General features: G+C 42.2%; 1 protein-coding gene across 5 annotated transcripts in view; it reads left to right on the plus strand.

Annotated features, from left to right (window-relative positions):
• Positions 1-22591, plus strand: part of TRIO (trio Rho guanine nucleotide exchange factor) — a 362171-nt gene that overhangs the window by 163419 nt on the left and 176161 nt on the right. For all 5 annotated transcript variants that reach the window (XR_009210507.1, XM_032135420.2, XM_032135421.2 and 2 more), the window contains exons 9-10: positions 7474-7704; positions 21574-21696. Coding sequence is in view for 4 of the 5 variants with exons in the window: in XM_032135420.2 (XP_031991311.1) it covers positions 7474-7704; positions 21574-21696 (354 nt within the window). In the remaining variant the exon portion in view is untranslated. The remainder of the gene's footprint in view (positions 1-7473; positions 7705-21573; positions 21697-22591) is intronic.

The following is a 22591-nucleotide window of genomic DNA, read 5'->3' on the forward strand; positions in this document are numbered from 1 at the left end:
CATCCACCCACCCAGTCACCCAGCCACTCATTCATTTATCTATCTACCCAACCACTTATCCACCCACCCACCCACCTACCCATCCACACATTTATCTACACATGCACATACACGTCCATATAAAATTACTGCTGTGTCTATCTGTATTAAAAATGCATGTGTTTATACATTTCAAATCCGATACCTCAGGGTTCTTTCCATCCTTTCCCTTTCTAAGTTTGTTAATCTATTCTCACGCAGCAAGAAACCTGGCTTCTATTGTCCTTAATGTGTTAACTTATTTGTTCACTTGGTGTATTTGCTCCATTTCCCAACCATTCTGTCTGGGTTCTCCACCTTCAACTCCTACCACCCACTCCCTTAACCTGGTGCAGGGTCACCTCTGTTGGCACCTCCACCCCTCACTTCCTCATTTTCTTCATGCCAAGAAGGAAGGTGTCAGGAAGATGGGAAGGGAAGGACTGCTTTTGTTTTGTAGGTAATTTTTATTTTATATTCCTAAATCAGTGGTTTGCAGACCTGAGTGTCTTGGTTTAAAATGCGGCAGTACTCTACCCCAGAGACAGTGAATCTCTATTTTCAGAGGCCTTCCCTAGTGCTGCAGCGACTGATGCCGATGGTACACAGATCACAAGCCCTTCAGCTTGCTCTAAAGAGTTGGGGGTCTGCTGAGGAGGCGTCCATGTCACAGATGCGGAGCCCCTGCTAAGTGCTAGACATCGAGCTGGATGCCGGGTCATGTGGGGATAGGAGTACTTATAAACAGGGCTTGCTTTGCTTTTTTTATTTCCTTTTTCTTGCCTCTCTTCTTCCGGTCCTTCCTTATTCCCTTTCTTCTCCCCTCCTCCCTTCGTTTTCTCTACGATTTTTTTTCTTTGAACAGTGTTTATAGTTTCTAGTCTCTGATCATATAAATTTGCTTTGGGAAACTTTCCCAGCATTTTTTTTTCCAAGACACAAGCACCTGCTCTGCTGTGCTTTAATTAGACCTGCCCATGTCACTCCTGTTTGTGCTTTAGCAACAGGAACGCACTTGGGCCTCCTGAACACTCACTTGCTTCAGCTTGCCAGGTCTGAGCTAATCTTGTTGGCTACAGTTGATCACAAGAGAGTGAAGCAGTGTAAATGTCGGAGATAAGTTGTAGTCATTTTTAACATTTTAAGTAAGCCAACTCAGCTACCAGTTTTTCAACAAACTGAATTTATAAAAATGATTTTCATCTCAGTGTGCCTGTGTTGCCTCACAAGCCTTAATGCCAGGTGTTTGGATTGCAAGGTGAGACTGCATAGTAAGCAGCCACACATCCACCAAAGGGCTACTGCTGCAGCCATGGAGCACAAGCAAGGCGAAGTACCGTGGGGCGTTGGCTTGCTGGATCTCATGTGACTTCAGGGCTTAGTTTCTGCATCCATTTCTCAGTTTAACAAATGTGCCAACTTAGTATGTGCCTCAACAGGGCCTCATGGGAATGACTGATTTGCTGCCTGCAAAGCTGGTTGAGCTCCTGTTTAAAGGCGCTGTATCAGTGGGTGATGGCAGGATCAGTGCTATTAGCATAAGATGAAAACACACAGCAAAATGAGTCACCTGGATAGGAAACTTCTTAAAACCAAAAAACCACCTCTCTGTGATATGTGTGGAAGCTCAGTTCCCTTGCGGTAGAGTCACTTCTTTTTTTGCAGAGTGGAGTCTTGTTCTGTTGCCCAGGCTGGAATGCAGTGATGCCATTTCGGCTCACTGCAACCTCTGCCTCCTGAGTTCAAGCGATTCTTGTGCCTCAGCCTCCTGAGCAGCTGGGATTGCAGGCGTGTGCCACCAGGCCCAGCTAATTTTTATATTTTTAGTAGAGACAGCATTTCGCCATGTTGGCCAGGCTGGTCTTGAACTCCTGACTTCAAGTGATCCGCCCACCTCGGCCTCCCAAAGTGCTGGGATTACAGGCGTGAGCCACCGCGCCCAGCTGTCACTTCTATCACAGTTGTATAAAGCCTCATTAAAGATCGCAGTGTTGCTGTAGCAACATGCAGTGCTATAGTCAGCATCTGCCATAGTATCAGAGCCAACAGCCCATACGACAGCCCAGAGCTGTCTTCTTCTCACCCCAAACTCAGCTTGAGGCCTTGCAAGCACTTGAAATATAAGAGCAACAAAAGTAGAGCCCAGGTGCAGTCTATGGAACATGCATGTCAGGCACATGTACCTGACTCACGCCAACTGGGCTGCTCCAGACGTTTCCTGTTTTGGTCTTATTTTAGTTTTTCCTTTCTGATAATCCCAGGTTTACAGGTGTCAGAGAGTCAAACCAAGGTAAACTGATCTGGTTTTGAATAAGAAACTGAATAGCTGAAAGAAATATAAATCAGCATTTGGAGGTCCATCCTATAAGAACTTTGCCTGGAGAAGGAACCAGCTTTCTCTGTGTTCTCCCTGAAGCATGGGAAAGTATCTGTCGTTGGGAACACATGACCTTTCAGGAGGTAATTGACCTGCACTGTTGGTAGGAGCATCTTATGTAGCCATCTGAAGACAGATTGGAACCTTCTTACTCAGAAGGGTTCAACTATTTGGCTGAGGAATGTCAACTATTGCTGCAGAATAAACTGGGTAGTTACCTTCTGACTCCTTTTCATTCTTTTCTGCTTTATTAGAACCTTGATATGAGAATAAGTTCAGCAAGAGTTGGAGAGGAGAGAGAAATCATTCCCAGGCTTCGTGTGGAGGTCTATGCTCTGCAGGCCATGGCGAGCTAAGCCTGAAAAAGAATTAAAACAGTGCTGGCTTTGAGTCAGCAGAAATAGTGCAATTCATTTCATGAAAGTTTTGAAGGAACACTTTATTACAGACTAAATGTCTTGGTGTATTTTGCCTGTTTTTGTTGTATCTTGGGAATGCCATTTTCTAGCACTTTTTAGATCTAAAACACTGCATTTGGACCTAGTTGATATGCTGTCACTCATCTTTATTTGGTCTTTGGGCAGTTGTTGCTTTTGCAGTGGTAAGCAAGAATGTCTAGATGCTGCTGTCTTTCCTTAGGTCAGAGCCACGTTCATCCCTTGTGCAGGTGAAGGAAGAATATTCCTGCCGGAAACGCTCAGCCCTCATCTGATTTTACAGGAAATGTAGAGATCCCAGTACCAGAAACAAGAATAGGCAAATCTCTGAAGTTTTATGGCTGTTTTTAAGGGTGGCATGCAGAAATCCAAGTTACAAGTCTATGTGCAGTTCTGATGAACAGTAAATATTCAAGAACCAGCCCATTGTTCTACATTTTAAATAGTTACACTTCCTTTTAAATATTAGGAACAAACATATCTTTGATATGGTAAAATTTTAAACTTGCCTTTAATTACCTTTTCTGCTTTAGTTAGTACTTGCATTTTTCTGAACTCATTTGGATATCAGAGCATTTTGGTTTCTCTGTTTATAAAATGTTAATCTTTGTAACATGTAACTTTGATTGCCCTTCAAGTTCCACAGCTGTGTATTCTAAGAAAAACAAAGAGCAGACTGAAAAATGAGCTGATCTGATTGGTTAAAAAATTATTATAGGAAAGTCCTGCTATTTAATAAGGTTGATTTTCTTTTTGCAGCTGTTGTCTCTTTGTGGCTCTGAGTTTCAGTGCCTAGAAGCTAAAAACAGAGTTTTAAACAAAACATATAACTGAAGTAAATTCACTCACCTGGTTCTGTAGTTAAGAAACGGTGTACACTACATGCCATAAACTTACATTACTTGTTTTAGCACTTACATTTTATATGAATTTTTTTGTCTGCTCTATACAGTCCCTTCTTTCATTAATTTTCTCCTGGTTATTCTGTACCATTTAAAAATTATTATCTCTATACAACAGAACAGCAGTCTTCATAAAATTGTAGCATATTTTTTCCACATAATATTACTGTAATTACAAAGACTAAGACATTTTGCCAAAGGTGAAACTATATATGCCATCCTTCATGTGCTTAAATCATGCGTTTTAATTGCCAAGTCTACAAAACTTGTACTGGAATAATATAGAATCACATTTGGAAAGGTTTGTTGGAGAAATGCTGTTTTTGAACATGGATTTGGAGTTCCATGCTGTCTGGTTTTAAAGTGGGTACAAGAGGTGTTTTCTCGCCCAGGGTCTTTACTGCCACTGTCACTATCAGTAAATGACAGTACCAGTGGTGGGACCAACAGACACATTAATCCCTGCTTATGAATTCTCAGAAGGTGGAGCTTTCCTTAATGAGTTATTTTATGTTAAGGTATTTGTGTGTTGACTTCCTCAGCAGGCATTTCCCACTACCCCTCCACCGCCATGAGCAAGTGTGTCCTTCGATATCCAGTCATGATCTCTGGCATGGAGATCTGTTGAACAGTTGCAGAGACACTCAAGGAAAGAAAGATTCCATGGAATGTTGTTGCTCAGAGTACTCCATTCTCAGTAGAAGAATATTAATGGTGTCACAGGGATGCGTTTTGGAAACTTGCTGAGGGCTGGGGACTCATCTTGTCCTTTTGCATTTGGTGGTTTAAGTTGCAAAACAATGGCTTAAGAGAGAAATTGGCTTTCTCCGTCTGTAAAAGAAATCCAAAGGCTGTCATTCCAGGGCTAGTGTGTTAGCTCTATTAGTAAGAGGATCTCTGGATCCTTCTGTCTTTCTGTGCTGCCTTTTTTAACAGGTAGGCTGCTGTTTTTAAGATTGCCTCAGAGTCATCAGTAACCGCTAAAGCTCCAGCCACCTCATTCAAGTTCTTGGCGGCAAGGAGGAGGAAGGGACAAGGGGAATGAGCATACCTGCCGGCTTAGCCCCTAAACAGCTTTTCTGGAATTCCCATTCAACATTTTTTACTTTTGTATATTGGCCACTCATATATGTAAGCAAGGCTGGGAAATGTAGCATTATAGCTGGAGTGTTGCTGTTTCTGACTGTAGGGGTTTGGCTATCAGGGAGGGGCAAGTGGACTTTGGGGAAGCAGCTGTCAGTTTCTGGCACATGTTCACCAAATCATACGCTCCGATGTGCATTTTCCAACAGTATTGCAAGGAGTAAAATGTGGAGGAACTATTTGTAAGGAATTCTTCTTAGGGTCAACACAATGTGAAATGTATGACTTGGAGCAGTAGCTCTCAGTTCTAAGAGATGCAGCACTCCAATGATATAACACAAATTTTATGACACCTGCTTTATGATCCTGAAATAAAATGCATATGTAGTTTAATCTACCTTTGCATATATTTTATATGTGTACATAAAAATTATATGCTACAGTGTAAGTTGGAGACAAAGGTGATTTATGATAAAATGTTTTTCAGTCGATAAATGCCTAAATACATCTATTGTAGGTGAAAAAATTAGATATTCATATGCTGGTCATATATATAAAACCATTGTGAATATAGCAACTACAACTGTAGCCTGGTCATGTGGCATCTTGGTGATGCAAGTATTGAGAATGGTTTTATTGTGGTCATGTGATATTTTGAAAGGGAAAACAGCTCTCGTAAAGTTCCAAAGAAAACCAAACACTGTCTTTCTTTGATTAACATGGTTTTTGGATTTGTGGAAAGATCAGTGATGTTAAAACTGGGCAAAAAGAGAAAAACTGTGTATTTATGTGTTAAAAACAGCCTTGCTTAGATGATCACAAAAAGCAGGACATTTCTTCACCATGTGCTAATACCCTGCTGATTTCAGAGTACCCTGCTTCTCTGAATCCACCACCCAAATCAATCATGGTGCTTCCTCTCTTGAAAATCATTGCATCAACAATGTCCACACCAATTTCAGTGACTTCTGGGCACAAGTGAGAACCCTGCTTTAGAAGACTCTTTAAATTTTCCACTTTTGTTTTAACTGACACTAACTCAGCGGTTAACTTGGTTCGTTTTTCCTTTGTTATCTTTGGTTATGTCAGCTGAGCTCATTTCCTCTTAAGTTTTGCTGTAAGGCTGTATTAAGTGAATTTTAAACCCTGAAGCCTTCGTAAGGAATAATCAGCATTCCCAACGTCTCAAATTCAGGTATTGAAAAGTAAACGTGTTACAATCTGGCACAACTACAGTTAGAAGAGGATTAAAGGAAGCGATTAGGAAATTCTGCAGGGTCACTTGCCACCAGGTTTTGGTTTAAAGGCTCTCAGTTTTAGCTTTTCCCATTTACCTAGTCTCTGTGTGCTCTTTTTTATTCTAAGGGTTTCTTCTAAACTGGGCTTGTGTCTGTTAAAAGTGCCCCTGAACTTGCTCCTCTTTTTTTTTGAGATGGAGTCTCATTCTGTCACCCAGGCTGGAGTGCAGTGGCACGATCTCGGCTCACTGCAGCTTTCATCTCCCAGGTTCATGCCATTCTCCTGCCTCAGCCTCCCGAGTAGCTGGGACTACAGGTGCCCGCCACCACGCGCAGCTAATTTTTGCATTTTTAGTAGAGACGGGATTTCACCATGTTGGCCAGGATGGTCTCGATCTCTTGACTTTGTGATCCGCCTGCCTCAGCCTCCCAAAGTGCTGGGATTACAGGCTTGAGCCACCGTGCCCGGCCTGCTCTTCTTACTAGAAACCCAAGGAGGTTTTTAGATTTGGAAGTATCTAAGCTGAAGGATCATGTGAAGAGGCCCTACTTAAGACACCTGCATCCCACACCTGGTTACCTTATGCATCACACACAGTTTGTGTTGTCTGATTGTCACTTTTTTTTCCCCAATAACATCTGGCATAATTAATTACTCATAAGTCTTATGAGCCACTTTTAAGTAGGAAAAATACGTAATGCTTTTCTTTCTAAATTGCACCCTCACCTTTTCTTCTTTCTTTGATTAACCCAAATGCTTTCATTTAATTGTAGTTTGATAATAAATTGCCGTAATATAGCACTTGATGGCATTTTAATTAAAACTACTTTTTAAAGTTAATGAACCAAATAGAATGGCATTTTAAATTTTCTTTTGTGAAGTTAAATTGCTCTCCAGCTATGTGAGAAAGTTTAAGTACATATTCTTTGCCTAGTGCTAAATTGATTTTTTTGTTTTAACTGAGGCTTTAAGGAACAATTTTGTTCCATTGTGATGATCTGTTGTATTCTCTCTAACATGCCTCAAGATAAAATTATTACTTTTAAATTTTAATTTGCAGATATCCCAGGAATGCAGTTTCTGTTCGTTGATTTATGGCATTTAAGGCAAATAGTATGCCTATTCCTTGAGTAGTATCTACTACAGTGTTTTGTAGTAATTAATGTTCTTTTATTTTCACCTAGTGTTTTGCATCATTTGGCTTTGTGATGTCATTGGATAGCTGATGGATTGTTTTAAATTTTATGCTATATAAAACTGCCTCTGAGTAAAACTGTGGTGTGTGAATGTCTGGGTGTGTGTGTACATGTACGTGTGTGCCTGTAGGTGCACACACATGTATCCAAGGACAGAATCTGTGGCACAGCCTAGGCCAAACCTCAGATCGTGAAGAATCACTCATTTCTTTTGTGGGCAGGTGAGCCAAGATGGGAAGTCGCTCCTTGACAAGCTCCAGCGGCCCTTGACTCCCGGCAGCTCCGATTCCCTGACGGCCTCTGCCAACTACTCCAAGGCCGTGCACCATGTCCTGGATGTCATCCATGAGGTACTGCACCACCAGCGGCAGCTTGAGAACATCTGGCAACACCGCAAGGTCCGGCTTCATCAGAGGCTGCAGCTGTGTGTTTTCCAGCAGGACGTTCAGCAGGTCAGTTTCGCCTCATGCCCTTCTGCATGGGAAATGGCTTGTATTGAGTAGAGTTTGAATACATCATCATATTGGGAAGATCTGTGCTTAAGGAGTGATGACTAGAAGGTAAGGAGAGGAGCTTTTTTGTTGACTGTAAGTGAAAACTGGGCTTAAGAACGCATGTTCAGGCTGCTGTCAGCCAGTAGCTCCTGTGCACTGAACCCAGGAGTGGATGTGGGGCCTGCACTGGGAAGTGTCTTAGTTTTCTTCTGGAATTGGATCATTCTCATTTATATTTATTTGTGACAGTAATGCTGGTGTGCTCACACCAGTGTATTGTTATAATTTAGTTAACACTTGTCTGCTTTTCCAACTATGTAAACAGTGAGGTGGTCATGCTTCACTTCCCACATGGTAGATAGTGCAGTCCGTGGCACACAGTAGGTGCATTGTAATTAGCTACATCCTTGATGAAAGGTAGACTTTTATGACTATTCATTTCTAAGCAGTTGACATCTCTTTTGTTTTAAAGAAACAAAAATAAGGCTAAGTCCAGTTCCCCATTGATTTGCTTCCTTATTACAGAATAAGAGTTTTCAGGATTAAAGCTGTGGGAGTAAAATATGACATAGCTTTAGGGATAAATAAGATAATAGCCATGTCCTTGCCCCCAAATAGAGGGAAAGACAAAGGAATGAATGAGGTGTCACCTTGGGGGAGGAGGAATCCTGGAGTGTGCAGGGCAGCCCATGGCCTCAGGAAGTTGGCAGGGAACTGCCGTGATAAGCCTGCAGGAGAGCCACTCTCAGGATCTCAGGTTTCCATCTCCCTGAGTGTCATGCGAAGGTGAGTGAGTTTTCTGCTGAATGGGCTGGGAATTTGGAGAGTCGCCCTGTGTTCTAATGAGAGGGAGATTCTATGTCATTCACCGTCACTCTCATCATTCTTCACGTGAATCTGGTAAGTTCAAAAGACACTGAATGGGCCAGGTGCTGTGGCTCATGCCTGTAATCCCAGCACTTTGGGAGACCGAGGGGAGTGGATCACCTGAGCAGCTTGACACCAGGAGTTTGAGACCAGCCTGGCTGACCTGGTGAAACCCTGTCTCTATTAAAAATACAAAAATCAGGCCAGGCAGGGGAGCTCACACCTGTAATCCCAGCACTTTAGGAGACCGAGGGGAGTGGATCACCTGAGGTCAGGAATTCAAGACCAGCCTGCCCAACATGGTGAAACCCCGTCTCTGCTCAGAATACAAAAATTAGCCAGGTGTGGTGGCGCATGCCTGTAATCCCAGCTATTCCGAAGGCTGAGGCAGGAGAATCGCTTGAACCCAGGAGGCAGAGGTTGCAGTGGACCGATGTCGTGCCATTGCACTCCAGCAAGACTCCGTCTCAAAAAAAAAAAAATTAGCCTGGTGCGCTGGCACATGCTTGTAATCCCAGTTACTCAGGAGGCTGAGGCAGGAGAATCACTTGAATCCGGAAGGCGGAGGTTGCAGTGAGCCAAGATCACACCACTCCACTTCATCCTGGGTGACAGAGCAAGACTCCATCTCAAAAAAAAGACTCTGAGTGGCCCTGTAATTTTTAATTTTCATAGACCATGCTTTGATTCTAATTTTATTTTTTGAGTTCTCTGAAGGTTACATATACAGAGTGCTTCAGGAGTGATCATTTTGTTATTATTCATGCTTCTTAACAATGTTGTTTTAATCCAAGAAGATAATTGCCAGAGAAAGAATACAGTGCAGGAAAGAAGAGGGTGGAGCCAGTGGTGAAGAGGGATTGAGAGGACAGACATTGTGGGAATGAAATCATGAATAATCGTGTTTTTGAATTGTCCAAAAACTTCTACAAACCATGAAATGTTGGCAGTTTAAATCTAATTGTTGAAAAATTCCCCACATTCCTTGTATCCCTTAGGTGGAGCATAATTCCACATCCGTGAACTGATGCACTTCCCAAGAGGGGGCCGCATTAACTCTTCTGAGGGAGCAGCAGCAAGGGCACCCCCTCCTTTCCCCCCACACCCCATTTCTCATGGCTCTTCTTTCTCTAACTTCATGCTTAGGTTAGAAAAGGGCACAAGGTAAGGAAGCCCTTGGGAATAGGCTGAATCTGGCCATCTAATTTGGTGCCAAATGCTTAATGTGCTTGAATTTAAAAACAGCAAACATGTAGAAAGGTAATTATGATAATTATGAGGCCAGTTCTTTAAGCTAGCTTTTTTCCCCCTCTCAAACAGCTTGGATGTCAGCAGGAGAAAGTGTTTTTTTGCAATACACATAATGCATATATGGTCCTGTTAGCATTCTATAGAAAATAGATATTGCTCATTAAGGTAAATATTTTTGTTGATGAATGATCTGGAATGGTTTGAACTTGCTGTGTGAACAAGAAGTTGCTCTGTAGGCTTTAAATTGTGAGGTAAAGAGTGAGGCTGATAAGATTAATCAAAGCAAGTACTGTGACACTAGGATGTCAAAACCAAAAACGTGTTTCTGAAACTCAAGGAATTAATGACACATAGGGAAGTTTTTGCCATATTAAGCATAGAGTAGGAGAGGCAAGTTAAGAATAAATGAAAGAAAAACAGTAGTATTTTAGAAGGACGTTACCAGCAGAAGATAAATTTGTAAAGACAGTAGTAACCGAAATCCATAAGAACATAGTAAGCCAGTTAGAGACACCACAGTGGTTTTCATTTGATTGTTTTGAGTGATGCAAAAGCACCTGTAAATACATTGAGAAAAAGGAAGAGCAAGTTACTGAACAATAAGCGAGGCATGGAATGATCACAGTTTTATGAAAGCAACCCCAGAGGAGTAAATGCTTGTCTGTTGAGAAATATTTGAAGGAGCAGATATGTCTGTTAGTGGGCCCTGAGGAACTGAATGGGGGAGGATGACAGAGGGAGTTTGGTTTGTAAAACATGGTTAATTTTGGTTTCATGGTTAATTTTTTCCCCTCTTAATAAACGGGGACCAATTCATAACTTCTGTGTAGAAGGCATTTTGGATGGTAGTCGGGCGTGGCAGGAAAGGTGGTTGAAGCTGCTGTGTGTAGCACACTTACCATGCTTCCAATTTAGAGCTGGGCAGGGAATTGGGAAGACCTGCTGAGGACTTTCCCAGATGCACGTGCTGGCTGCCTTTGCCATTGTTCACTTAAAAAGAAAATGGAAATTCTTTATCACATTTCCTGATGATCAAATAATATACATCTCTCCATTGCCTTATGTTTATTATCAGAGTAACTCTCAGCGAAGGTTTGGTTGAATGAATGAATGAATAGCTGTGTTACTGCTACACACTGTTTTCTGGTTTAGAGTATGCTTTAGTTTTCTCTAAGAAGGTAACTTATTTTTGCTTTACCTGTTCAGATGGGTAGAAGTAGTCCAAAGAGGATGCCATCAGACTTGTTTTTCTGCCTCACCTGTTCGGCTGTCCTGGCTCTTCTTGGATTGTTGAGATTTAGTTACGCCAGCATGTCAGGAGCAGTGAGTGGCCCCACAGGTTTGCTTTCCTGAAGCCGGCTGAGTCCCCTAGAGGAAGCCCCTCAGCAGGGATGCCTTCTGCAAAGCCCCCATTCCCCTGCAGCCCTTCATGTGTGAGCGCCACCCCCTTGCAAGTGTCTCTTGGCAGGCCCCTCCAGGGCCATGTTGGACCATTTTTTAATTAATATTCTTAAAAAAAAAGATCAGGCAAACCTAGTCCACTCTAAATTCTTCTTGTCCAGACTTTATTCTTTTTTTCTCTTTCCAAAATACCTTAATTGAATGTGCGATACTCTGAAAGTTTCAGAGATAAATATGTTGACAGGGTCCAAGTTCCTTTTCTCAAGGAATTTATAATCTGATAAGAGCAGATTATTTTTAGCAGATAGTTTTGTAGTCTACTAAATTTGACTCTGTCAGGCTCATCTGCAACACTCATGTCTTTGGTTAATGTGGAGTATAATTTGCTCAGGCATAAATTTGAATCCTGCCTGTCAAAGTGCTATCAGGAGTGAGATGCTATCAGGAGTGAATGAAACTTGTGACCTCTTCTGTGGTGTCTGATTGCCTTGCAGCATACACATTTTGATGGGGCATATCTACACTTTAGTGATCTGTGCAAATTTGGGTGTTCCTGAGAGCTTTTTCTGAATTCTTCTCAAACGTCAAGGGTCTAATGCACAAGGAAAAACGAAAGGTCCTACAGTAGAGGGGCAAGTAGCAGCTATCATATTGAGGGCTACTAGGAATATCATATTGAGGGCTACTAGGAATATCTTCATGGAAGAGGTGGAGTTTGAGCAGCTGTTTGAAGGATGAGAACGTCAGTAGATTGAGGAGTGGGCAATGGGAATTCCAGCAAGAGTAGGAAAGAAGAGGCAGGACCCATCCAAGGAGCAGCAAGTGCCTAGTGTGGATGGGGAGGTATGAGGTGGGGCTGGTGCCAGCAAGGTGACATGGGTCAGGCACAGAAAATGGGATCAGGCACAGAAAACGTGGGGTCAGGCACAGAAAACGTGGCCCCCATGATGAGGGTTTTGGGCCCCTGTTGAAGGAGCTCTTGCTTACCTGCACTGAATGGCAGTGCATGGTGCCAGGGCTGTGTGTGACGTCTGAACAGCACCAAGCTCATCTTGGTGCTTCGTGGGTGCTCACTGCCATGTATGTGTCTTTCCTCTCTGCATGCTCACAGCTGGCCCATTGAACTTTACCCATTTCACCTCATTGAGTTCAAAGCTCGAAGGATCTCCTATTCTGTGCCTTTTAACTTGATGCTGTAGGCCATGGAGGGTGGATAGCAGGAGCAAACCTGAAGGCCAGGAACCTCATTAGGTTCCCATGTGGACACCTGATATGGTTTGGCTGTGACCCCACCCAAATCTCATCTTGAATTGTAGTTCCCATAATTCCCACGTGTCATGGGAGGGACCCAGTGGGAGGTAATTGAATCATGGGGGCGGGTCTGTCCTGTACTGTTCTCATGATAATGAATAAGTCCTGTGAAATCTGATGGTTTTATAAAGGGGAGTTCCCCTACACAAGCTCTCTTGCCTGCTGCCATGTAAGATGTGCCTTTGCTTCTCCTTTGCCTTCCGCCATGATTGTGAGGCCTCCCTAGCCATGCTGATCTGTGACTCCATTAAATGTCTTTCCTTTGTAAATTACCTAGTCTCGGGTATGTCTTTATTAGCAGCCTGAGAACAGACTAATACAACGCCCCTGCTAGTCATGGGTGGGTAAGTCTTGGAGAGTAAGAACGTGAGGACCACAGAGACAGCCATCAGTGTTTCATTCACTGGTGTTTCCCAAGTGTCTGGAAGAGCAGATGTCAGTATTTGTTGAATGATTGAATGAGTAGTTGAAGGAATTTAAGGAATTCCCCAATTTTGCTAATTAAAGAATCTTTGGGGTTAAAAGTTGCTTCATTTATTCTAAAATGGGGGAGGGTTGGTCTTATATCTGGGAGATATGCCTGAAGGAATGGAATCTTTGATTGGTGTTGGGGAACTAGGGGTGTCCAAGGAAGGAGGTGATAATTTCAGTGCATGGGAATTTTGGAAGTGTGAGATCTCTCATGAGGATTTCGGTCATTTGAATGCAAAATGAGGGTCTTTTATGCTGAATTCCAGCTGGAGGAGGGAAGTTGGCATATGCCTAAGAGGCATAGCAACACATCCCAGGTCTATAGAGAAGTCATTTCACAGATTTGCTTCGGGTCCCAGCCTATTCCTTCGGCCTGCAAAAGCCAGCTCTGCAGGAAGCCTGACTCTCAGGAGCTCTAGGTTTAGCATCACCTACACTAGACCTAGCTTTTAAGTGAAGTTTGAGTTCCTGAACTCCCTTGTCATCTGTTCACTGAGTCAGGAGGGAGTTTTCTGATTCCACTCGTCAGAATCATATAGCCCTAGCTGTTTAACACTCGCTTCTGTTTACACTCCCACACTTGCAGTTTTGATTGTGTCTCTTAATTAGAATGGCTACAGGATTGCCATCTTCGCTGAGTTCTCTGTTAGAATTAGGGAGTGCTGAGTGGAGGCACAGGCTTGGTTTTGGATTGGGAACCACTGGGCGCAGGTAGAGGCTGCCTGCTGATCTTCTGGTGGGTCTGGAGCCAGCTCCTAATTACCTTCTGCAGTAGTGAGCACAGAGGAGGCGGGACTGGAATCCAGCCATCACAGGAACCACAGCCGGGAAGGAGCTGCAGATTTAACAGTGAGAGGAGAAAGGCTGGGGAAAGGGCTGGCTCCCTCCCACACACCCCTCACCTAAAACATCTTCATTGTCAGTCCGTGGTGAATGCTAGACCTCAGAAGTTCCCACTCTTCCCCTAGTCCCCAAAGCCCACAAATGTGTGTTGAATTCTGTGTCTGTTTCGTTTCACTTTTAAAAGTAGTCACACACACAGTAGAATTTGAAGCTGAAGCCCCCTCATTTTCCAGGTAATAAAAGCAAGCCTTGGAAAAGCTGAATGGCTTGGCAGAAGCACCGAGAACCTCTTGGTGTTTTTTCTTTGTCACCGCTCTGGGTCTGCGGAGGATGCCTACCTTCTGAGCTAAGCAAAGAGTAAAATCAACGTGATACTGAAGAAAGGATCTTTGAGTGGTGCTTTTAGTCACAGGGAAGAGGCTTTCCTAGAAGCTGCAATTGCCCGCGACTATGAAGGAGAACAGCCACTTAAGGAGAGAGAGAGAGAGAGAGAGGAGTTTAGTCCTTTAGGAGGGAGGGAATCAATGGAAAGGGAAAAGGAGCTCCCATGACCACTCTCCAGCCCCACCCAGCTATCTCAGGCCTCCCTTGCTCTGCCGCATGGCGATTAGACAGCTGGGGGTGAAAGATGCACTCTGGGGTCTTCCTGAGCTTGGCCTCCGTGGGAGAGGGAAAAATAAGACCAGGGATTTCATGAGTAAAACACACCAGAGTACTAGGAAAGAAAGTGTGAGCTAGACTAACACAGAATGAGTATATGAATTCCAGTAATGTAAACTCAGAAGGATTCCTTCATTTGTGATTTTTACTTTGTAAGTAAATTTCATTAGTAGCATAATATTGACTGTCCTTACATGTAGCACTGCCAAACACCAGCCTTTAATAAAAATTAACGTTATCTACGTGAAAGTCTTCCTTTATGGCCACCTACTTCTGTTTAACCGATCCGAAATGATGTTGCTTAGTCAGTGAGTCATCTTTTGTTGTATATCCGTAAAATACCGTTGATTTGATAGTCAAGAAAGCTCAGAATGTAATATGTTCATTTCTCTATCAGTTTCCCCAGTGATTTAAATAAAAGACAGTGATTGAGTAACTAAAGTAAATGGAACCAGGTTGTTAATTTTGGTTTTATAGAGAATGTGGGCTGGCAGGGAGGAAATCTTTATTTTTCAACTGGAAAAAAATCTGACTTTGTATAAAAAAGAACAAATTCAGAGTATTTTAGATTTACCTTTTTCATTTGTGTCATGTATTCTTTAAATGGGTTATAGAATCAGAGGAGCTATTTTCATTTTTGTGTGTGTAAGATGTGACTTAGAAGGGTTCTCATTGTTTTGACTTAAAACACACTAATTCATTATGTATTGTATCTTGAGGACAGTGGCTGTAGTTGACAGGTGATTATCTATTTTCTCTGTGTGCTCTTTGGATCCAGAATTACCTGTAAAAACAAACTAGCTTAGTATGTTCTTGGTTGCTTTATGTCAGATGTATTATGTAATTTTTCAAGTAGCAATTCTAGAGATGGAACTCTAGTTTTAGAAATATTTTAAAGATGGTGTTTACAAACTGAAGTGGAATGTGGTGAGCTTGGAGTTGAGAAGACCTCCATTTGAATCTCTTTTCTTGGGCAGGTTACTTATCCGAGCCTCAATTTCTTGCTTAATAGAAATAATGATAAAAGTCTGCTCTCTTTTTATTTGTAGCTTTTATTTGTGATTCAGAATTCAGAATTTCTCAAAGATTAGAAATGTAACACAGTGTATAATACTAACACTTATAGTGGCATCTAGACAGCCCCCCATAATCAAATGCATGGCTATTTCTATAGCTGAATGTTCAAGGACTTGCACTTATTAAGAACTCAGTAAAGACTATAAGTACCCTCAGGTTAGGTTTTATTGACAGATGAATTTTTAGAACCAAGTTTTGAAAAAATATTTGGAATTTCAGAGCTTTCTGTGGTTGAGATCATGGACCTGTATTGCCCTCCCAAGCAGAGCCATAGAACAGTCATTCAATAAATGGAGCCGATGGCAATGACACGATGCTTGACCATGATAGAAAACCATTCTGGGAAGTATTTGCAATCAACACCTCTGCATTTCAAAGGGAAAATATCATTTACATTGTTTTTCACATTGTATGTTGTTGTGAGGTAGGCTTTGAAGTACTCTCCTATTTGATGAGGGTTTAGTATGTGTTTCTTTGTCTGTGTTGCTATAAAGGAACACCTGAGGCTGGGTAATTTCTAAAGAAAACAGGTTTATTTGGCTCACAGTTCTGCAGGCTGTACAAGAAGCACGGCACCAGCATGTGCTTCTGGGGAGGCCTCAGGCAGCTTCCACTCAGCATGGAAGGCAAAGGAGAGCCGGAGCTGCGTGTGCAGAACACATGGCAAGAGAGAAGCAAGAGAAGGAGGAGGGAGGTGCTGGGCTCTTTTCAACAATGAGCTCTTGCAGGAACTAAGAGTTAGAACTCACTCGCTTGAGGTGGTACCAGGCCACTGATGAGGGATCTGCCCCCATGACTGGAACACCTCCCAGTAGGCCCCACTTCTGACACTGGATATCATATTGCAGTATGGGACTTGGCGGGGCCAAACAAACCATAGCAGAGAGAGAAAGAGAGAGAAATTTTTAAACAAATTTTAAAATAGTAATTACTGAGAGAGAGGAATCCATAAATACTCTACAAGTCCACAAATACTGAGTATTAGATAGTAGGGACCTACTACAGAAAATAATTTTACAAATAGCTTATACAAGATGGCCAGAACTCTGCAGCAGGACTCAGGGGAAGCATTACCTGTGGCCAGTTCCTGTCGCATCTAATCAAGGGTTGGTAACTATTCGCAGATTTACCCTAACTCAATTTTGCTGAGCATTGTAACAGCTTCATTTCCTAAGAGGTTGCTTACTCAATAGCCTGAACCATTCTGAAATAAAAGCGGAGCTCTTTCCTTTCTCATCTCACCTGTATGTCAGGGCAGAGGCAGTGTAGATGGGAGGATGAGCCCTGAGGCAGGCATATCCTGGCTTCTAGTGCACACTCAGTCTTTCTCATAAAGTCACGGAGGGCCCTGCCTGTGTCTTCATCTGTAAGAGGATAGGGATCGCCCTACCCCTGGCTCACTGTGAGGGTGGATGGCTCACCGCATGCACAGCCTTAGGTCAGGGGCTGCTTCCACAGCAGGTGCTTGGATGGCGAGATGATTGCTAGTCAAATGATCATAATCATATACCACCATCACGTTCAGTCTTGCAATTAGGGCCTTGGTTTCCTTTTCATTACAAACAGGGAGCTAAGCTAAACATTCTGAACAGCTTTCCGCCTTCTGACGTTTGACTTAGGTGCTGAGCGATGGTAGCTGTTTCAAGTGTGGGCGGTCCACTTTGGAAAAACCATGACCTTGGGACTGTCATTTTGTCCATTAGAGGGCACTGGTGTACTGAGGAATGAGCCCACACCACACCCTCTGAACAGAGAGGAAGGTGGTGGTGGTCTCCAGCTTTGCTCTTCTGCCTCTGTGCAGAGTAGCCATGGGAAGGGATCAGGTTTTGTGTTTTTCATCTGGAAGGGAAGCAGCAAGCCCCAGACCAGCCTTCTTGTCAGTGGAGTTGAGGACACAGAGCAAATAGATGACAGGACTGTCTGGGAAGGGGGCGGAGGTGCAGCTGGCTGGACTGGATAGATAAAGGCCTGTAATTTGCTTATCTTAGTATGTTTTAAATGGGAAGATTTCACAAGCATGTCTTTAAAATGTTACTTAGACCAGGTATATTGACTCAGGATCACTGGGTAATCTGAGTAATCTACCCATACTTAGAATCAACAGCCTCATGGGGAGTTTGGTTTTGAATATTAGCTGGATTTCATAGCTGTCTGCAATATTTTAATAAAGTGGAAATTATTATTGGAATTTGTACATATTCCTTTGAATTATTTTCATGTTTATTGGAAATACAGTTTCACCTGGTATTTACATTTCTGTCTGAAGGAATCACCGATAAAAGAAAAATGCCCATTATAATCCTGAGTGGTTGGTTTATAGCAGCTTTTATTTCCAACTTTAAACTTCCACTTGGAAACAAATTTCTTTTTTATTTTTATTTTTATTTTTTTTGTTGTTGTTGAGATGGAGTTTCGCTCTTGTAGCCCAGGCTGGAGTGCAATGGCATGATCTCGGCTCACTGCAATCTCCGCCTCCCAGGTCCAAGCGATTCTCCTGCCTCAGCCTCCCAAGCAGCTGTGATTACAGGTATGCACCACCACGCCCGGCTAATTTTGTATTTTTAGTAGAGACAGGGTTTCACCATGTTGGCCAGGCTGGTCTCAAACTCCTGACCTCAGGTGATCTGCCCACCTTGGCCTCCCAAAGTGCTGAGATTACAGGTGTGAGCCACCGTGCCTGGCCGGAAACAAATTTTTATTAATTTAAAAATATTGCATTTTGCTTCCTCTAGCCCTTTCTACCAAATAATGTTTATCTTTTATTTTTTGAAATTGTGCCCTTATTTCAAGCCTCTGTGGACTTTCCAGTAATCATCAGGTTTGCTGCTTACGGGTGACCTAATTTTTCTCTTTACGTAAGTTGAGTAATATACCGAATATACTATATAGTTTTAAAAAAGTCTCCTTAGCCCTCCTGTAGATCTTACAGGCAGGTGAACTGTAGCAGAGGTGTTACTTATGTACCTCTAAATTCTTTTCAAGCTAGAAATATTGGATACTTCTCTTTTGCATGGTTTGGCCTCATGCCCAGGAGCACATTCCATTAAATGTATCCATTCTCAAGGCTGAGAGGTCCAGAAGTTGTCCTTGAGACATTTCTTTAGCGGTGGAATGGACCTGTGTTTTATAATATAATAGACTGTGGAACAAACAACTCAGCAACTCTTTGTCTGCCTCGAAATCAGGTGGTGAATGTGGCAATACCTTATAGGACTCTCTTTAATCCCAAGAAAGAAAAATAATGTACTAAATACATGAGTTAAAATAATATACTCAATATGTGAGTTAAAATAATGTGCTCAATACACTAAAGCAACGTGCTCAATACACTAGTTAAAATAATGCAGTAAATACATTAGTTAAACTGCACGCCCAATACGCTAGTTAAAACAGAGCACTCAATACATGAATTAAAACAATGCGCTCAATATACGTTAAAACAATGTGCAAGTTAAAACAATGCACTAGTTAAAACGATGAGCTCAATAGGCTAGTTAAAACAATGTGCTCAATACACTACTTAAAACAATGCACTGAATACGCTAGTTAAAACAATGCACTCGTCAAAGTAATGTGCACTCAGTGCACTAGTTAAAACAATGCGCCCAATGTGCTAGTTAAAACAATGTGCTCAATACACTAGTTCGTGTGCTCAATACATGAGTTAAAACAATGCACTCAATACACGAGTTAAAACAATGCACTCAATACTCTAGTTAAAATAATGTACTGAATACACTAGTTAAAATGGAACATGTACAGCCTGTGCCATCAGGAGCTTGAAATGAGGTGGAAGCTTGCCATGAGTTCTGGTTAGAGGCGGGGATGCCATTTGCCACATTGACGTTAAGATGCTTGACATAGAGGCATCGAATGCTGACAACTACCTGTGACTGTCACCACTGGGCAGGTAAGGAACCTGAAGCTGAGAAGGAATAAAGAACTTGCCCAAGAGCACACAGCTAAATTCGATGTCTCTGTATGGGGGGCTGGAAATGGAGGGGTGGAAATGAGACCAGGCTCGGCCTCCACCCCCACCGCACACCTCCCACACGTCTGATTTCAGTGCCTGCCAATTCTAGAAGGGTCTGTACAGAGGACCACGAGAGGTTTGTTAAGGTCTGCAATTTACCTGTAATACCAACTTTGCTAGACCCTGAGCAGAAAGGACCTTCTGCCAGGCCCTCAGGTGTGAAGGTCAGTGGTTTGGAGCAATGAAGAACATGTCAAGCTCTGATGCTCACCAGCTGCTGCTTTTTTTCCCCTGTATCTATGAACATGGCTGATCTCTCTACAGTACAGTTGATCAAGGGCAAGGAACCACAAGCTAAGCCCCTTTTATTTTGCCATTAGCAGAGCTATGGCTGGTTGGCTTCCCAAATTGCCCTCTAGACCAGTGTCTTTGCTGTGTGTGCCCATTTGTTCTTTAGTCCAGGGTCATTTTGATCTGCATCGTCTGAATGTTTGTGTCCCCCCGAATTCACGTTGAAATATGCTCCAGAAGAGGTGGGGCTTCCGGGAGGGAATTAGGCCATGAGGGCCTCACCCTTGTGAATAGCATTAGTGCCCTTACAAAAGAGGCCTGAGAGAGCTCGTTTGCCCTTTCCTCGATGTGAGGACACATAGAAGGTGCCTTCAGCGAGGAACAAGCCTTCACCAGTCACTGAGGCTCCTGGCTCCTTGATCTTGGACTTCATAGTGTCCAGACTATGAAGCCCTACATTTCTGTTGTTTATAAATTACTCAGCCTAAGGTGTTTTGTTAGAGAAGGCTGAATGGACAAAGAGAGCACCAGAGTTATAACATGCAAAGTATGAGTGAGCCTTCAATACTATAGCTGTACATTAACAAATATGTTTAAATATTTAAAATCTTTTAAAGTTTTTAGTTTTTAGCTAAAGACATCACTGACTTAGTTTTTTGCTCGTTATCTCCTATCCATCAAAGAGGACAAAGTGGTCATTTGATGTAGCGTAAATGCAGTTGTCCCTCAGTGTCTGCATGACCGCCCACATATACCAAAATCTATGGGTGCCTAAGTCCTGCATTTGGCCCTCTGTATATGTGGGCTTCACGTTCTGCAAATACTGTAGTTTCAGTCCGCATTTGGTTGTGGATGCAGAACCCTTCTGTACGGAGTGCCGACTGTACTTATTTTTTAAAACCACATAAAAATGGACCTGTGTATTTCAAACCCATATTGTTCATGGCTCAACTCTAGTTTGTTAGATATTGTCAGTGTTTTGTGATTTAAGTGTGAGACCCAATGAACTACTCAGTTCCAACTACAAAGTTTAGAACATCAGATTGTACTGCTTTGCTTTTACTTTTTCTTTAGTGTGGTGGATTTCACCGAGCAAGAACTTTTAAGTAATTAAATTCATGAAATGCTTAGCTTTTGCAGCATCTTAGTTTAAAGAATAAATTACCCAAGCTCAAGACTGAGGCATGTAAGTGTTAGGTTTTACTTCATGTGTTTGAGTCTTCTAAAGAAGAGATGGAAAAAAAATGACTGTAGTTAAACTTGAATTGCCTTAGTAGTGTAGCTTTAAGCCTTATAAAATTGCTGAGTTAAATTGGCCCTGTGTGACTTCCTAATGACTGTCTTATACAAAACCCAGTCAGTTTGGTGGCTCAGTGGTGCATAGATAAGTTGAGATTTAATTTAATCATTATTGCATGTAACGTTTATACATAGGAAGATTTACACTTTTAATGTAAGAGATGATTAAAGTCCTGGTGGGAAAGCTGATGTAATTATCAGCTTGTAATTATCAAGTGTGTTAAATTAGTATCCAATTACTTCTTCCCATTTTTTTTTTTTCTCGTTTGCTTCTTGTTTCTTACAGAGTTTTGACAACAGAAGGTGTCTTCATTGGATAACCTTAAACACTGAACATGGCAGGACATTGTTTTTATGGCATATGTACCTGTATTTCATTGTAGGTGCTAGACTGGATCGAGAACCACGGAGAAGCATTTCTGAGCAAACATACAGGTGTGGGGAAATCTCTTCATCGGGCCAGAGCGTTGCAGAAACGTCATGAAGATTTTGAAGAAGTGGCACAGGTAAAACAATGGCTTCTATTATTTTATCCCATAAATACCCATGTGGTGGATTTTGGATTACAGTTTTAACCACATTTGAGATAAGTTAGCATTAGCTCGATGTGTTTGACACCTCCGATTTCAGAGTGAAGTTGTCATTGCCTAGGCAGAAACATGATTTGGTAAGTTGACCCTTTCTAAAAGATGATGTTCTTGGAACAGAAATGTGGCTTGGGTGTTTTTGTCTTGTTTATTATACCAGTGCCTTTTGACTACGTTGTGAAATTCCGGTTTATAATCAGGAAATAACAGTTCTTTCTGCGTTTCTATAATAGTAGGCTAAGCCTTACTTGTCCTGTTTGCATTTCTTTAAATGTATGTGCTTAGGAACTGGAGCCGGGAGTCCAGGGTGTTGCGAATGTGGGATTTGTGGGATTTGAGCACTGGCCGCGTGACTTTGGACAAGCCACCTAACCTTTCTAAGGTTGACTTTCTGATCTGAAAAATAAGCCCAGTAATTTATTTAATAAGATTTTTCTTATAGTCAACTTCTTTAAACTAGTGAGTTGCGGCTTGATGAAGTAACACAGCAGAGATTCAGAAAGGAAGTGGTGAAATGTTATGGTTGAATTCATTTAATAATGTACTAAATATAGATTTATTATATAGAACAATTCTGGTGTTCTGAGAAGGAGGAACTCAAAATTCGAACTTCATGGTTAGGTAGTGGAAGCGAGTCATACAGTGTAACTTCTGCAGACACAAGACCTAGCTGCAGGGGCCCTGGGTTTCAGAATTTGTTTTAGACACGGCTGCAGTCGCCTCAGGAAGCACTTGGATCCATTTTGCATGCAGTTTTGCAGAGTCAAGAACTTCCTCGTGACTAATTTGAAGGTCCATTCCTTAATTTTGTACA

This window comes from Hylobates moloch, unplaced genomic scaffold (genome assembly GCF_009828535.3).
Source record: "Hylobates moloch isolate HMO894 unplaced genomic scaffold, HMol_V3 SCAFFOLD_17, whole genome shotgun sequence".
In the NCBI taxonomy this organism is placed as follows: Eukaryota; Metazoa; Chordata; class Mammalia; order Primates; family Hylobatidae; genus Hylobates; species Hylobates moloch.